General features: G+C 31.0%; 1 protein-coding gene across 2 annotated transcripts; it reads left to right on the plus strand.

The window, feature by feature from the left end:
• The first annotated feature begins 3,416 nt into the window (after positions 1-3,416).
• LOC111712712 (neprilysin-2) lies at positions 3,417-18,398 on the plus strand. Of its 2 annotated transcripts, none has more exons than XM_023487410.1 (23): positions 3,417-3,541; positions 4,407-4,482; positions 5,156-5,230; positions 5,412-5,493; positions 6,877-6,919; positions 7,159-7,243; positions 7,300-7,420; positions 7,881-7,962; positions 8,562-8,651; positions 9,814-9,877; positions 10,220-10,303; positions 11,647-11,724; positions 11,788-11,940; positions 12,309-12,373; positions 12,780-12,844; positions 13,287-13,380; positions 14,595-14,743; positions 15,521-15,626; positions 16,479-16,581; positions 16,782-16,953; positions 17,098-17,209; positions 17,275-17,442; positions 18,183-18,398. In XM_023487410.1, the coding sequence occupies exons 1-23, from the start codon at positions 3,489-3,491 to the stop codon at positions 18,286-18,288; spliced, it is 2,226 nt and encodes a 741-aa protein (XP_023343178.1). In that variant the 5' UTR covers positions 3,417-3,488; the 3' UTR covers positions 18,289-18,398. The 2 variants fall into 2 exon arrangements, with proteins under 2 accessions (XP_023343178.1, XP_023343177.1); XM_023487409.1 differs by having other exon boundaries at positions 3,418-3,541; positions 4,401-4,482.
• The last annotated feature ends 290 nt before the right edge of the window (positions 18,399-18,688 follow it).

Genomic DNA, 18,688 nt, shown 5'->3' on the forward strand with positions numbered 1-18,688 from the left:
TATGACATCGGGTTACAAAGATATAGAGATACACATTAGAGTTTTAGGCAAAAATGTATTTCCTGCAACCCTAGAATATTTATACCATCTCTTAGGGAACATTTTTAATGTTTAACAAATATCAGGAGTCTTTATAGCAAAATTACATTCTACATAGGCCTAAAAAACCAGCCTCACCTGCAAAAGATATTTTTGTAAAGTATTGTAGGGATGAATTTTCCAATTTTTTTCATTAAAGCTATAATTCGCAGTGGCTTCGGTGACTTTGGTGAATGAACCAAAAAAAATGTTTTGTCTTTCTATTAATGTTATTGATCCTCATTCCAGGTGGGGCAAGCCGCACCCATAGCTTTCATCCCAACATGGTTTTGTGGCAGCGAGCTAACTCGCATCGCTTCCTGTCCACAACCAATTAGTCTTCCGGCCAAATGTCTTTATTTTTACATGAATTATCGTTTGCCAAACACCTTGATTTTATAATCCCTATATCTTTGCACCCCGATGTTGTAGACCCATGCAATTGGATAAAGTATAAATATTGTAAGTTTCATTTGAAATGTTAATGGTTTCAGATTTTGAGTTCCTAAAAACATAAAACAAATACACAGTATTGGTATTGTGAATTAATCTATTTAATAAAACAAAAAAAATCGTATATATCTTGCATCCAAACGGCTGAACCGATTGGGCTGAATTTTTTAGTGGACACTCATTGGTGGTCGGAAGGTGTTATAGGCTAGACACAAATTCGAACATTTTTTTTTCAACATTTTTTCCACGGGCAACGCCGGGCCCTTAAGCTAGTTACAATAAATATTCATAAGTCAGAACTTTTGTATTGATGTATTGATGTTTTTAAGAATGATGATTTCAAGTATTAAAAAGTTAGAGTTTGCAGGGAGTAATCAGGTCATTTGTTGATTTATTTTATTATGTCTATATGTTATGTAACTTCGTATATATTTAAAAATTAAAAACTCAGAGAGTGCTGGAAAGAATAAATTGTGCAAGAAAAAAAGTTTTCTCTTCTAAATTTTTTTTCAAAAGAATTTCTTTAAATGAGGCGATAAAGGACGTAAACGTTTTTTGACTTAAAAAAAAGACTCATTTTGGTTTGCAAGTCTAAAAAGCATGGTCAATATTTAATCTAGGGTTACCAGCGGGGTGGAAAATCGCTATACGTAGTTAAACTTTTATTCCGCCTCATATTTTACATTTTTTGCGTCCGTATGTACGAAACCTTTTGTGGAAATTCCGCGCAAATTGTGCATGGAAAAAGTTCACGTCGATTCTGCGCAAAAATTGCATGCCAAAGGTCAAATCCGAGTTTGCGCGAATATGTCGCACAATTTATTTGGGCATGCATTTGCAAAATTCGAATGCAAATTTGGGCGAAATTTCGCGAAAATTGGCTGCCTGTGGAAACTCCAGTTGAAAATATTATATTTTTGTAAAACTAAAGTATTAGATAAGAAACAAGTTGATCGAACTATGTGTTCAGTAGTGTGTTTGGATTCCACGTTTAAGTTGTTTTCCCCGCAGAAATAGTTCGGATCATATTATGTACAAACCTAACTAGGGATCCCAGGGACGGCGGGGGAGGGGGGAGGGAGGGGGGCATCAAATAGAAATGGTGATATAACATGAAGTTAAAATGAAAAGAAAACTAGCCAGTCTCTCCGGATAAACTTTGTGTATAAAACATACATGAGCAATTCTATCTGCTCAACCCGACCTTACTAATACAAGGATTTGCACATAACTAACTTTTATTGAGTCTAAAGGTATTACTAGTGCTAGAACCGGTATAGCGGTCAGCGCATTCAAATCAACATATATAATATACAAGTTTAGGGTATTTACAAGTTATATTTATATTTATATCATGATTATAGATTATTTAAGAAATTTAAGTTCTTTACAATATGACGTTTTGAAAACACAGTGGGGTTGTTTTTGTTTCATTTCTTAGAAATATTAGAATATTGCAAGTCACAGTTTGATTTACAGCTTCCAGTTATAAAATTTTAAGTTTTATTTATTTTTTAATGACATCAATATTTTCAATATAAAAGTGTCACAGAAATTTATCTCTCGCAAAAATAACGATTTTGTTCTGAATGTTTTTTGCATCAATGATCTAATCAAAAGAAAATAAGATATATATTTTTTTTTAAATAATCTGAATAAATATGAAAGGACTTGAACCTAAAATGAAGGAGAAGGTTCAATTTATGTGACAAATATAAGCAAAGCAAATTTATCCATGCAATTACAAATTAGAAATTCAAAACATTTTTCTTCTTCTTAATAGCTCTACAACAAGGGAAGGTATGATTAAAAACATATAAAATATCAATCTAACGTCCTAGTTACTTTAGTCTGATATTCTAAATTGAGACTTACAGAATACATCGTGTTTTCCCATATTCTAGACACTTTTTCTTTATTGGTTTTTTACATAAACATTCGACAATTTTTGATTACTTACAGCTATATAGCATGTTTTATAATTGTTTTAAAAGGAGTGTTCGCGAAAAATGAAAGGGGTATAGGCTTATGTCGAAAACTTATCGACGGTGATCGCTACTAATCTTACTTCTATCTGTTGCGTCTATAAGGAGAAAATTGGTAAAAACGACTCATTCCAAAGAACGTAGCGTCCATGCGTATTCAGAAAACATTGAACTCGGATCGTAAAAAATCAATTTAATTCCAAAAAAATCATTCAACAGATAGAAGGAAGATTAGTAGGATCACCACGATAATTTTTCCACGTAAGCCTAAACCCCCTTTCATTTTTAGCGAACAATCTCTTTGAAGATAAGCTTTGAAATCCGTGTTACTATTATGTTTAAAATAACTATTAATACCATTATTTTTTGGTTCGCAGTGCTAAAACCCTTTTAACCGAAAATTTCTCTTTATCGAGAAAGAAGGTTAAAGTCCTTTTAAAGCTTTAGCAAAGAACAAAATAAGAAAATTTAAGTCCAAAAATGGTATATCATGCTATGCCAAAATCATAGTGTTTATTGCAATGGTTATTTATAGATATAATATGCTTTGGTAACAAAGCAGAAAAAAAGTAAAAGTAAATTTTTAATTCTATTTTAATTTAGATTGAAAAGAATTTCTTTTAATATTCGTTTTTTTTTGAGAAAAGTTTTGAAATTTTACATCACATTGCTATAATATTGTATACTATTATACTAAAGAATCAAAATGACCTCTGTACAGTGATAAATAAGTGTCAAAAATATCGTTGGTATTAAAATCCCAAGAAGTTTTCTTTAGAAAAATTACAAAAAATAACTAATTTCTTTGTACCACTTTTAAACAACATAAAATTAATATTTCTGTTGTAAAATTTGCTTTTACAACAACACATGTTCAGTTATTATTTAGCAGGGACCATATACAGATCATTAAAACTCTTTGATGAAATATAATATTGTCATTCGTACTTTTAATGTTACAGAGTATTTGAAATGAAGTCCCTTGTATTTTTACTCCTAGTTTCTACTGTGTCTGGGGGTTATCGGTAGGATTGGGCACTTTCTGAATTTTTCGAGCATTTCGTTCCCAGTTCGTTAAAACCGTTATTTTTTTTTTGAAGCCGTTCGTTTTCAGGTTAAAACGGAATGTTAGTTAACAATCTTGATATCGTAATTAGTTAACGGTAGAAATTGTTAATGTGGCCAGCTGTTATAGCGAGCCGTTAACGATTATTTTATTCAACAATACAATCAGAATACGACATTTAAAAACTATTAAAATACACAAAAAATATCTTTTATTATATGCAGTTTTATCAGAAAAAAAGAACAAAAGTCACATGTCTTTAAAAAACACCTTCGCTTTGTTTTTGCTTTCAACCAGTATTTTTTTTTTCAAAAACGACAATTCCCGTTAGGAAACATTCTAAAATCAAATAGTTTTTGCTGTTAACGGAATGTTCTGTTAATTTTCAGAAACCTTTTATTTGTGGAACTTTGCCCAGTCCTAGTTATCGGTAGGGCTGGGCAACATCTCCTTGAAATATGTTTTTTTTAATTAACGGAAGATTACGTTTATGAATGGCAAAACAATTATTTTAAAAATTGGATGCGCTTTCATTATTACTGTGAATTTCCCTCAATTTATGAAATATTAAATGTTTTTTTCCCCAACTCAGGCAATATTTTTACAGGTACAGTTACAGTTACAGTTACAGTTACAGTTACAGTTACAGTTACAGTTACAGTTACAGTTACAGTTACAGTTACAGTTAAAGTTAAGATTACAGGTACAGTTAAGATTACAGGTACAGTTACAGGTACATTTACAGTTACAGTTACAATTACAGTTACATTATTAAAAAAAAAAACCTTCAACAAAAGATTTAAAAATAACGTGCCCAGCTCTAGTTATCGGAAAGAGCGAGCAAGAGACGGCGGGGTCTTCAAATTTTTAGTTTCTGGAAATGAAACTGCTATTAAACAGGTAAATAACTAGAAAACAATAACAATACTACTTCATGAAAAATGAAATTTTTTAAAATGTTGAACTTTTGAATAATTTTCCTTAAATTATAGAATAAATACTCAGGAATTTTAACAACTTTTGCTAACATTTTTACTAAAGACATATTCGCACAAGAACGACATGGTTATTAAGACTTTAAACAAAATTTCAAGTTACCCTTAATGCAACGCTGGCAATGCAATGCAATATATTTTAAATGGCAGAATATCTTGAAATATCAAAGGTCTATGGCATTGGGTTGCAAAGATAAAAAGATTTGAAAATCAGAGTTTTGGCAAAAACACAATTTCAAAATTTTAGGTTTTCCAAAATCAAACATTGTCGAAATCTCTTTATTAAATTTTCATGAACATGTCAACCATCTAGAAACTTTCGACATGCTTAACTCAAGGCTACGTTGTATCATGTCAACCATCAAGGCATTTTCAACATGCTTAACCCTAGGCTACGTTATGACATGTCAACCATCAAAGCACTTTCAACATTTTTAAACCCAGGCTACGTTATAACATGTCAACCATCTAGGCACTTTCAACATGCTTAACCCCAGGCTACGTTATAACATGCCAACCATCAAGGCACTTTCAACATGCTTAACCCCAGGCTACGTTATAACATGTCAACCATCTAGGCACTTTCAACATGCTTAACCCCAGGCTGTGTTAAAGCAGCTGCAACTGTTCTTGAAATGATAGATATGAAAGTGGTAAGCATAATTTATGCACTGTTTTTTATTATAGATTTTTTAACCATTTACGTTTTTTTTCATTAATTAAAATTGCTGAAATGTCCAATTTAAACTTGAAAAAATTAAAATCTCCAATTTTTTCATATTACTACATTTCTGTTATTCTTTTTACTCATTTGCTTGTTTCTTTTTTCTGTAGGACCCTTGCGATAACTTCTATGATTTTGCTTGTGGAAACTTTCTTAAAGAGACAACTATTCCAGATCATAAGTCTGAAACAGGTAATGCATGTATATTAAGTAGTGTAACATTGTACCAAACTAAACAAAAAGATTATGTTACATGAAATGATTTATTATCTGCTGGTTTTGGACAGAGATGGGCGCTGTCGGTTTTTTAAAATTTTGTTCCTTTATCGATTGCATGCACGGGCCTAGGACTGGGCACGTTCCGACTTTTTTGAAATCGTTCCGTTCCGTTCTAGAACGAGGGCCTTCAGCTAACTTTTCAAGCAATTCCCGTTCCGTTCCGTTCCGTTCTTTTACAAATCGTTCCAATATTTTTAAGAACGCGTTCTAAGCGTTCGTTTTTTTTTCGGAACGATGGGATCGTTCTTGATCGTTCCGTTCGTTCTCGGCAAAGAACGATCGTTCCACCGTTAACGCGCCCAGCCCTATTACGGCCCATTTTTCATCTATTTTGTTCGTTCTCTAACTGAACGATCATTCATTGAAATCGTTCGTTAAAGGGAGTGACCGGCAATGAATGGTAGTTGAACTGAGAGAATAGTATTGTGGATAAGTTTTAGGAATCATTTGATACCTTTAAGACGTTCTTACGGTGCATATTTGTTCAGCACAAGCGCAAATTCAATAATTATGTCTAAGAATGTGGAAAAAATGTTATAGTTCTAATTAGTTGTTTAAAAACAGGATGAGAAAATAAAAATTAACTCTTATCATCGAAGATAAGTAATCTTTTACAGGTATTGATTTCTGTAATGCCTATTTGTTAACAATAAAACATTCTCGGTAGAATTCCTGGAATTTTTATTGAAAAGACAACATCAAAAGAATTTGAAGAAATCTGCAAACAAATTCATAAAGAATAAGAAATTCAAAATAATGAAGAAAAAGAAATAATTGATTCTATCATTGATTTATTGAGAAATATGTTCCCAAACATCTGATTTGTTTACTGAAGAATATTTGAACTGTTTTTGTTGTCTTTAATTAATAATTTAGGATATTGATTCTCAAAACGTAACCACACAAATGAATGATTTTGAACATCACCTTTGCGCTTAAACTCAGTAATAATACATCATAATTTTATTTGTCTTAAATAAATCTGTACAAAAAAAGTTTTAAAAAAAAAACGATTGTGTTTTCAAAAGTTTGTTTAAAAAAATGTTCGGTTTTTACTAAATGATCATTTTTTCAAATCTTTTTGAAAATTTGTTTGTTTAGTTCGTAAATCGTTAGTATTTTTTGAACGACACCGTTGTCCATGAAATATTTTGTTTATTCTCAAAAATTCGTTCGTTTACAAAAACCAAGCCCATCTCTAGTTTGGGTTATATTAGTACAATCTCCAACCAGTCCCATATTGGACCTATTTTGGAATAAACAAATAACATGTCTAGTAAATATATCTTTTCCCAGGTTCCTTCCAGATGCTGGCAGATAAGCATAACGAGCGTCTCAGGTAAACGGCATGAACAGATAATTCATTAGAAGTACTTTATATTCAAACTAACCAGGGAATCCTGCCTTGCCTAAATACTGAGTTTTCCCTTGTACAAGTAAACTTACTCAACAACGTCTGAGGTTCTAACTGACCTCGACCCCCTATCAAAATTTGAGGCAAATCAACCATAGGGTTCCTGAGTTATGATTGAACATCTTAATGTAAATTTATATGTTTGAACTGCTCATCAAATTTAGGAAATTATTTGAAACCAGCCCCTCGGCTAATGAGCCGAAAATATTTGAGTCTGTGAGAAACTACTACAAAAGCTGTTTGGATCAGGTAAAAGATGCCATCAACCCAATATTTTCTTTTTTATTACAGTTGTCTGATTTCAGGATAATATTGAGGTGACAGGTAGAAAGGCTCTGCTTGATATGGTGGGTCAGCTTGGTGGCTGGCCAATACTTGAAGGCAATAACTGGGAAGACAAGACATTTACATGGCAAGATTTTGATGGTAAGATTTAGAAGAGTAAAATAATTAACAAACCTATCTGAGAAGAAATTTATGTGAAAAGCTAAACCCTTCTTCACCCTTTCTGATTAGAGATGGCCATAGTTTTTTAAACAAACAACATTTTTTTGTGAAAAATTGTGTCGTTCAGAAAAAAACAAAGAACTTTCATGGATCGTTCACAGAAATAAGAAAGATAGTTTTAAGACAAAGGAAAAAACAAAACGAATGATTTGAAGTTGTTCTAACCATCTTTATTGTTCATAAAAAGTTTTTTTTTTTTAACTGAACGAACAAATTTTCACAAAGTGTTTAAAAAATATTTTGTGCAAAAAAATTGTTATTAAGGTATCACTCAGAAATCAAATTATTGCAGAATAAGTTCATATAGAGATCTTAGTATTGAATTTCAAAACAATAATTGTAATATTCTATAATAAATATTTTGAGCATTTTTTTTCAGTCAAAGCCAATCAAAAAGGACTTGACACAGGAAGAATAATAAAATTCGAAATTCTGGCAAATTCTGAAAATGTCAACATGAGGAAGGAACTTCTTGTGCATAAATGATAATTCTAAAATATTTAACAATGTTTAATGTGTATTAAACTGGGGCCATACAACAAATTGTGCACTTTAAAAAAAGTTCTTCAGGGTTTCTCTGAAAAAAAGGTGTGTTAAGCTTTTTCACAAGATTTAGAGTACATGCTGCAAAGTCAACTGTCTTATGCTTGCTGAGGCGTAATTTAAAGAACTTGAGCTGCATCTAAAATTTGAGATGTGGCTCAAACATGATTTGTTACACTTGAAATTGTATTCAGTGTTTCGCTATTTGAGCCAGCGCTCAATTGAAACTGGTTTTTGACGGTTCAGCGATGGGGTTTAATTTCTTTGAATAGGGCCTCTATTCAAATAAAAGAGGGGTTACAAATTGCTCAGGCTGAGGGCGAGTTTGTGAAGAGTTGCATTTTCTTGAGTTTTCTTCTCTTTTGACATATTTTTTTAAGAGTCAATAAGTCAAGTCAACATATCCTTGGTTTTCTCAAAGATTCATTGTGCTACATACAAAGAGAGGTGAGACTTAGGTTTTTGGGTCCCTGGTTTTTAAGTGACGTCTTTAGACTCTAAAAAGTTGAACCTGCAGAATGATGCATGTTGTCCAGCCCAATTTGGGGTTGAGCAGAGAATATATGATTAATGGAGTTAATAACAAGGAAGTTAAAGCATACTTCAGGTAAATTCTAAAATTTCCAAATTTAACATTTTTAAAATTATTTTTATTTTTTGCTATTTACTGATTCACTATTCTTTAAATTTTTATTCTCCTAAAACCTGATTCTTGATGCACACAAACAAATAAAAATAATTATAACTTTATGATTCCAGAGCCCGCGATTTAAAAAATTAGGGCAAATACGGCTCGGGTCTAAGCTGTCGTTGGACCTTACTTACGGCTTGAGCTTTCGGATTCAAGCTGCATCTAATTTTCCACAAAGTTGAATTCAAAAAACTGGTTTAATATTCTATTTGGCGAATTTTCATGGTAGTAATTGGCGCATTCCCAGTTTTTATGAGAACAAGACGCAACATTGAGCCTTATGCTCCTCTAAAACCAACTAAGGTTGGTTTTATTTTTATTGGGCCTAACTCCTTAAGTCGAGCCAAAGATCTTGCAGCTGTCAATCATGTGACACAAGCTGTCCCTAGAGTTGGGTTGAAGATTGGGTCTTAAAGTTGGGTTTAAGGAATTACGACTCAAGCCTTAGATTTTAAATCCCTGGCTCAGGAAGTTTTAAAGAATATCAGAAAATAATCATCATGGTTCATGCAGAGTACATTGAAAACCTTTATGCATGCCATCTCATCTTAAACCTACATATTTTTATGCAAAACCCCCAATTTTGTAGAAGACCCCAGAAATTTACTGAAAACCCCTCCCCCTGTTTCATTGGTGACACCTTAATTTAAATCAGAGACCCCCTATTTTTTATCAGAGACCTTAAGTTTTTCAAGTAAAAAAGATGTTGAGGTTTTTACTTAAAAGCTGGGGATCTTCAACGAAAATTAGGGGTCTCTCTTGAGATGGCAGTCAGTGCAGGTTTCTACATCAAAAAAGAGTTAACTTACACTACTTAAATGATGATGATTTCTTCACACAATCTGGGTACTCTAAACCATTAAAGTTAGTGGTCTAATGTTCTTAATGAGCTGGCCTGAACTAATTGAATTATGAATGTGTATGTACCTCCAGTTCATAGCTGTCTGTACTCTAAGGCTTTTACTAGTGAAGGGGAAGGCACCTGTCCTTATGCAGAGTCCTAGCCTTTTTAGGGTTAAATATGCTTTTTAAATAAATGGCTAAAAAATTCTTTATGGTTGTTTCTTTTTTTTACAAGGTATATGGTTGATTTAGCTGTGTATCTTGGGGCAACAAAGGAAATTGCAGAGGAAGAACTGAAAGTAATACATTATATTTTAAATATTATTTTCTTAACATTTATATTTTTAAATGTTTTACAAAATTGCTTAAATCATCAGATGATAACAGCTGCTGGTTATTTGCAATCTCTGTATTCCCAAAGTCTCAATTCTCTTGTTCTTGATTGTGTTTCACTGATATTGTGGCTAATTTTGCAAAAGAAAGAAAAGGAACTTTTTGTGACATCCCTGCAAAAAGCCGTATGTTTTATTTTTTGCAAGCTTAGGTCTACTCTTGCTTTCTCAATCTTTTTCTGGAATTATAAATATTATTTAAATATCATTTAAAATAAATAACTTGAGAATGTAATCAATATACTTCAGGAATCCTTGTTGTTTGAAATCAAATTAGCAGAGATAAGTTTACCAAGGGAGCTGCTAAGAAATGCAACAGCCTTGACCAATCCGGTAAACTTAACTTCAGTCAGACAAAGTTTAAATTCGATTTTTTCATGAAAAACAAAACTTTATTGGTAAGGGTTTCAAGGTACATATTCTTGTTTTTCTAGATACATATTAACAAGTTTCAATTTCATACATATATATGTGTCCGGGTTGTTACTGGGATCCCAGGATCTTCTATTCTCTATGCATTCCCAGAGATCACAAGGATTTCCTTCATCCCTGATGTTTTAAAAATTTTCTTGATCCCAGAGATCTTGAGAATTTCCTTGATCCCTGAGATCACGAGAATTTCCTCTTTCAGCAATCCATCAATTAAAAAAGACTTTTATTTAATAATTAAAATTACTTCCTGCATAAATTTGAATAATCTGTTGCAGTTATAATCATCAAATAGCAGAAATACTGATTTGATATCTATTTTGTGAACCATTCTTGAGTTTGTTGGTCTTCAGATAAGTTACCAAAATAAAATTTTCAGTCATTAAATACATTTCAGTATTATGTTAAATTTGACTTAGCATGTGTTTTCCAGGAGGGAATGAAAATTGAGTGGTAAAATGGGTTTAGAACCACAAAAAGATCTACTGCAAAAAAAATCCCATAAATATTAAGTTAATCAGTCATAGTGTGAGCCCTAATTGATGCTCTTAGATCAATGAAATTAAAGTTCATTAAATAATCAAAAGGTTTTTTTTTAAATTGGTAGGCGTCAAACCTTACAGAAATCCAACGTATAGAAATTGCTACATATAGCAACATGGCATATTTTCCGGGAGAAAATTTTTTATATTTTTGAGAAATAAAATAATCAGTGTAAAGTAGATATAATCTTCATAAAATCCTTTCATTTAAATGGTAAAACCGAATTTTATGAAATCATATTCGCATTACTGGAGAACTTTTTAATAATTCTAAGAAATTTTTTTTCTAAAAATAAAACTGTAGATAGCATTTTTATAAAATATTTTTTTAAATAGTAACATGCAAATTTATGTATAACCATATAATCATTCATTTAAGTTGTCAGTACATAATAAAATCTGGAGGACCTTAAACACAATAGAGAGTCATACAAATGTACATATTAAAATATTTTGCTCCTTTAATGTCTGGGGTATGTTAAAAAAAAGAGAAATTATGAAAATGATAATGATAAGCTACAATGTTTTACAAAAACCTTTAATTCTCAATAATATAAAAAAATTTCTCCCGGAAAATACCCCATGTTGCTATACGTAGCTGTTTTTATACCTTGGATTTCTATTAGGTTTGACGCCAATTGGTACACTAAAGTACTAGTACTTCTTTGACTCTTACTTAACATTTTAACTAGTTAATTCTTTTAGATGATAGTTAAGGAGGCAAATAAACTCTTTCCTGGGTTTAACTGGACAGAACATATTAACAACATCTTTCCTGATTTGGTAATGTTGAATTAGAATGAGTCTTTAGCTAAACAACATTTCATTTATCCTTATTCTGTCCAGGAAGCCCCTCTTCAATCCAATGAAGTAATCAATCTCAAAGTACCCCTATATGTAAAGAGGATAGCAGAGTACTTACCCACTGTACCTGCTCGAGTTCAAGCAAATTATCTAATCTGGAGGACTATCAAGGACTTGGTGCTATTTGGTGACAAGGTCTGATTGATATAAATTCTACCTAATTTAGCATTTTATATAGAGAGCTTTGAAGACAATCCTGAAATTCACCTGTATTTTCTTAGACAGGAACTTAAAACCCTGATAACTATCTCAAATTTACTAAACTTTGTAAAGTAATGGTGAAAACCATAAGTCTTTTAAACTTTGACTTTTAGATCGATCAGAATTCATATAGTAATCAATGAAAATGCACTATGTTCTAGACAGAAGACCCGGTTAAAGAAATTAAAAACATTCTTGTCAGAAATTGTAATTGAAAATAATTAGATTTCAATAGTTTTCTTCAGTTTACCATGAATAAATTTATGTTTTTATGTTTATACTAAATGATTTACTTTATTTAGACTGTGCAGCAGATTGATTTGAAATATATTAATATTTTAACTGGGGAGTCTCTTGTTAGTCCCAGGTGAATATAAAAAATAATTCTCTGAAGCCAAATTTAAAGAATTTGAACTGAGTCCAATTGAGCCCCTGCTCAAATCTGGAAACAGATTATAATTTTAAGTGGAACCAACAATTTTAAGGTTGCGTCTCATATTTGTATATTTAGATATATATATATCTCTTTAAATTATGAAATATTAAATGTTTTGAGGCTGAATTAAAAGAATTTGAACTGTGTCACTGAACCACCAATAACCAGTTCCAATTAAGCCCTGACTCAATTCTCTAAATATAGATTATAATTTCAAGTGCAACCAACCATGGTTTGACCTCATCTTATAATTACATATTTAGATTATATTTAGCTACATTAATCTTTTTAAGTTTGGTCTCTGTTCTTAGTATTCATTTGCTATTCTATCCACTAGATGGGAGATCTGTGCTAAGGTAGTTGCAGGATTGAATGGAAATTTAGAATTTTACTTTAAAGAAGGTAAACTTTTTACATTTAGATTTCAATATATGATTTAAGATATAAAGAAAAATCTAAATTCTTTTACTGAATTGAATATGATTTATATTATTGCTGTTAAAAGATTGAAACAAAATAGATCTTTTTACTGCTATCCTGTTTGAGATAGTTAATGACTATTATATGGATATCCAGGTATTGTATTGCTTTGTTTTTAGTCTAAGATTTTTAGGTTAGAACAAAGTTTTTAGAAAACTATGTTGAAACAATATTAGCAATAAATATATTTGAAAAATATTGACATTATAGCTTAACCGATAAGAATTTTTGGACCTTCCAGATTCACTTTAAATTTTGATTACTGCAAAGAAGTAAAGAAGTTTAAGTATTCTATTGAAACCATATTTTCAGATTAGGAGAAAGGCAGAGCACTGGAATAAGAATTAAAAATTTCTTTTCCTAGGTTCACTGACAAATGCAGTTGGTGCCATGTTTGCCAAAGAATACTTTCCTGAGAGTAGTAAACTTGTGGCTGATGAAATGGTTATTAACATCAAGTTAGTATAAACTAGGTTTTTAGGCTGCTTTTCACCCCCTTTCCTGTAAATTATTCTAGCTTTTAACTTTGCTCTAAAAGTGGTTCATTTAAAATCATTTTCAAATTTTGGCGGATTTTTCTGTTTTGATGGTTGCATCTTCAAAAAATAATTCCAACTATTTTCTAGGAATTTTTCATCAAATTCACAAACCTTTCCTGGGGTCATGTGAGGTTCCACACAACTATTATATATTAAAATTGAGTCAGGATTGGTTTAACTGCTTTGATTTTATTGGGTTCAAAATGACAGACAAACAAACAAATACCCAAACAAGCAAAGTATATATGTTATATATAGAGAGCACAGAAAATGACCAAAATTATTACAAATTAAAAATAAAGATAATGTAACAAATACTTCTAGAAATTTATAAAAAAGTAAGCAAATTAGGGGAGGAGGGATTTTTTGAAGTGAAATGAAAAAAAATGAAAAGTGTAAAAATTATGGTCAACCTTAAAGAATGGTGGTATTGTCAAAACTGAAAGAAATGTTCATTGAATTAAGGGTTGGGGGATGGGTGGGGGGGAAGGGGTTAGGAGAATAGGTTAGGAGTTTTGAGTTTGTGGGGGAGGGGGCAATGTATGTTTATTTTTTTTAAACATTGCAATTAGCATATAAGAAAAACAACTATAGAACAACAACAAAGACTAAATTAGCTAAACAGAAAACAACCACACTAAAGCCACAGCAGAAAGTTGTATCATCTTTTTTTGTTTAGTCCTTTTGCTGTTGTGTTAAACTGGTTGACAAAAAATAATTCTCTGATCTTCTGATATGTTGGATTGTTTTCTTTGCATTTTTCAAGAACTGTTTTATTTTTTGTTTCAACATATGGATGCCATTTTCAACATTCTGTTGCATTTACCATATTCCTCTTTTTTTGAGCAACAAAAAAGACCAGAGCAACAAATGTGACAAAAAAATTTTTTCTTTAAATTTTCCTGTACAGTTCACAGTTTAGTTCACAGTTCACGATTTTGATTAATTTTTACTTATGACCTAAAATAAAAAAAATGTGATCATTCAACCTGATGCAGCATTTGTAGGATTGGGATACAAACATGTAATACAGTCAAAATATTTTGGTATTTTAATGATTAGCAATGGATGTATTATCCAGTTAAGTGAGAACATAAAGCTTGAATGTAGAGTAAAACAGAAATAATTTTAAGGAGGGAGTTTAAGATAATATTGGATGAGCTTGAATGGATGGATGATATTACAAAGAAGAAGGCCCATGTCAAGGTGGACAAGATGACACCTCACATTGGATATGCCAAGGAGATCTTAGATAACAATCTAGTCAACGAGTTTTATCAAGGTTTTTTTTATAATTCAATGCATGATCAATGTTCTTTCACCCTTTTAAATTTTAGGAAAAATATGTAATTTAATACAAGAAAAATTAGAGCTAATGAAAATTTAAACCCTTAAAGGATTCAATGATAAACCTGAGTCCAGAGCAGGTTTTATCATGGCCGTATATGTGATTAAATATAGCTTTTTTGAAAGGAATGAATGATGGTTTCTAGAGACCAAATTTTAAAATAGTGAGATGTTGATGTTGAGAAGTAGATCCTATAGTATTGTACTCTTTTTGTGAACTGGAAAAGTTAAAGATAACTGGTATAACTAGACCACACTATGCATTTTCATCTACTTCTCCTCATTGATAAAATCTAGTTCTTAAAAAAACATTTTTTATACCTTTAGTCCAATAAAAGCCACATGAGACATTTATAATAATTGATTTATAAGGCTTTTAAACTATGAATTAGCTTTAGTTTTAACGTTATACAGCTTTAAACCCCAGTTTGACTTCTAAACTTTCTTTAGTAAAGTCAACCCACCGGATTTAAAATTTTAAAACCATGCTAAGAACATTTCCATGGTCCTACTGAATTCCTCAATTAAAAGGCAAATCAGTGAAGGGGTTCATGAGGTATGATCAGACACACAAACCAAGAAACAGAGATTTCTACTTTTTATGTATAGCTTAACTTACTTTAAGCATTTTAGTGTAAAGCAAATAGTGGCCTCCCACTGTGCAAGGTGTAAAAATCCAAAATTTCATTTAAAATTCTAAAATTATTTTAAGGTTTGGAATTGAATTCTCTTGATTTCTTGAGGAACTACTTGAATCTGACAAGCTTTATCAAGAAGTATAATTCAAAAGAATTCAGGAAACCCATCAATCATAAAAGGTTTGCTTATCATTATCCAATATTTAAAATATCCCCAGGACAATAAAATCTCAGAAATTTATGCTTCTGCAAAAGTTTGGTGTTCACAGGGTTTTCATTGATCTGCCAGGGGTTGTAATATGGCACCACATTTCACACTTTGGTTACTTTGCACTTAAACAATTTCCCATTTAATACAATTCTAAACTTTAATATGCACTTTACCAATTTCAAAACAATATTAAATTGTGTTATTTTACATAATTATGGCTATATTTTGCTAAGCTAGACTTTTGCATACACATAATTAACACATATTTTACCATTTCTATGTTTCTTGTTCTCCAATTTTCTTCCTACAAATGGTTATAATTAACACATAGTTTTGCATAATGCTCATGAGATAAGTCAAAGAAATTGTTCTTTATGTTTATCTGAAACTAATTTAGTTAGACTAGAAACCAAAAAGAATTTAATTTTCAGCCCCTTGTTACAATCAGGGCTGGGCAGAAGCATATTCTGACATTTTTCAAGCTGTTTGTTAACAGTAAGTTTAAACTGTTAAAAGATTTTCTTATCATGTAGCCAACCGTTCCTTTTTAACTAAAAACAGAAGGTTTGTTAATTGTTAACAGTATTTTTTGTTACTTTCAAAAGCTACTTTCATTAATAATTCCAACATTATTTATGGTGATAACAGCAGATATTTGTTATAAATTGTTAACAATGCTAGCCTTTAATGAATTAATGAATTATTTCATGTAAAAATAGCAGGGAAAAAATTGAAGAAAACATTCAAAAAATCAAAAACTTAAAAAAAATTATGACGAGATAGTAACTGATAATGAATGCATAATAAAAACATATTTTTAGTTGGAAAATACATGGTGGAGCTGCTATTGTAGAAGCATTTTATGGTGTACACCAAAACAGCTTAATTTTCCCAGCAGGAATATTATATGGTGTCTTTTTTCAGGTTTCTTCTGTTTATATAATTAAATTTTCATTATAATTAATGATACTAATTCAAAACCGTTGATTTATTACAACAATATCAACTGTTCATAGGGTCCAATGGGTTGTAGGTTGTCATTGATAAAGTGTCAACATACTTTAAATACTCAAAGACAATTAACATCAAATGCATAAATGTTAAAAAACAAGTAATATATTTAGTCTGACCGTCCGAAATACATGAATTATGGTGCCATTGGGTCTGTTATTGGTCATGAGATCACACATGGATTTGATGATCAAGGAAGCCAAAGAGATGAAGATGGCAACTTAGTAAACTGGTGGGAGCCAGAGACTAAGCAGAAATTTCTTGAAAAAGCTCAGTGCATAATTGGTATGTAATCATTCCACTTTTCTTTAAAAAATAAACAATTGAATGTTTGAACCAAATGTTTCCAAAGTCTATAGTCATAAAATTCAACTTTTCCCTCCATCTTTTAATATAATTTTTTACTCATGCTAATATTTGCCCAATTAGACCAGTATGGAAATTATACGGTTGATATAAATGGCACAGTTTATAATCTTGACAGTATAAACACCCAAGGAGAGAATATAGCTGATAATGGTGGTATCAAAGAAGCCTACAGGTAAATAATAACTAGAATTGCATTTCTGCGTTTTTTAACTTATCAGAGAGGAAAATGTTTTCTAGAGCATATAAGAGGCTGATTAGAAAAGAAGGGGAGGAACTCTCTTTACCTGGATTACAATACACCCCTCGCCAGCTGTTCTGGATTTCGTCTGCTGCACTTTATTGTAAAGTTGCACGAGACAATCAAATGATAAATACAATTCTAACTGATTATCATGCTCCATACAGGTATTTTAACACATATAACTTTGGAAAAAAAAGTTTGTTCCTCGTTCTTTTTCCATTGTTTCATCCATGTTCTGTTCTTTGAGTATTAGCTATTTGTTGAAGGTGCAAATTAATAATGTTAATGTTTAGATGGTTCCTTGTTCTAGAACAAGGGCCTTCATCTATAATAGTACATTACTATTTTATTATGTAAAGCTACCTAAAAGTTACATATTTTAAAAGCCCTTGAAAAAGTATGTGATGTCATGTGTTTTATGTCAATTTTGGACAAAAATTGAAATAAATATTTTAGAAAATTATTCTGTCATACTTTTTTTTAAAAACCTCCCTTGCACCCTGCCTTACCATTTAAGGTAAGGACCCTGCCTTAACATTTAAGGTAAGAATATATCTTTTGTAATGACCTGCTTTGATAGTTGGACTAAGAACAATTACCGTTTATTTAACATTCCATTGGAACAGTGCCATTGTTCTTGAAAATTCTGTTATTTCTCGTGAAAGAACGATCCCCCATACCCATTGGCCTATAAATCACACTGTCAGGAATTCTTCATAATTTGTAATTTCACAATAAAACTTTATGACCGAAATCACAATGACTTACTTTAACTAGGGGTGGGCAAATTATTTTATAACCAGCAACAAATTCTAATTTCTTTAAAAGACAGAAAACAGAGATATTTATTGGAATAAACACTCTATTTGGAATTTAAAACTAACAATTGTTGTTTTCTTTACAGGTTCAGAGTGCTTGGACCTTTCAGCAATCAAAAGGAGTTTTCTAAAGACTGGAATTGTCCATTAGGATCTGCAATGAACCCTGAAAAAAAGTGCAGTGTCTGGTGAACAAACATAAAATGTAAAAGTTGTAATTCAATATCTAAATCTTCTAATTATTTGAAAATGTATGCAAATTTTCTTGTTTTTTTTGCTGAATAAAAGAGTTTTACTTGAGATTAAAGCATTATATTTAATGTTTAAAAACTGCTTCTTTGGATTTAAAATCATAATAAAAATAAAAAAAAAAAAAAACTGTTATAAAAAATATTGAAAAAATATCAAAAATGACTGTCATTCCCTTAATTTAAGCCTTAGAAACTCAAATTTGGTGTCTACAAAAAGCTCTTAACCCCATATTTATGTTTATTGTAACAACCATTTTATTTTCTGGTTTTAAGATAATCAAAAAACTCCTGAATTATTGCAAATAGGATGAAAATGTACAATATCGGATCTAACTTTGGTT

The sequence above is a fragment of the Eurytemora carolleeae genome, unplaced genomic scaffold (genome assembly GCF_000591075.1).
Source record: "Eurytemora carolleeae unplaced genomic scaffold, Eaff_2.0 scaffold1316, whole genome shotgun sequence".
NCBI classification, from domain to species: Eukaryota; Metazoa; Arthropoda; class Copepoda; order Calanoida; family Temoridae; genus Eurytemora; species Eurytemora carolleeae.

Bases quoted from the DNA above. Each gene is read 5' to 3' on its own strand.
- LOC111712712 (XM_023487409.1), top strand. From the start codon at position 3,489: ATGAAGTCCCTTGTATTTTTACTCCTAGTTTCTACTGTGTCTGGGGGT. The intron at 11,941-12,308 runs GTCTGATTGATA...TACTTTATTTAG, and splicing joins TGGTGCTATTTGGTGACAAG to ACTGTGCAGCAGATTGATTT. The intron at 16,582-16,781 runs GTTTCTTCTGTT...TAATATATTTAG, and splicing joins TATATGGTGTCTTTTTTCAG to TCTGACCGTCCGAAATACAT.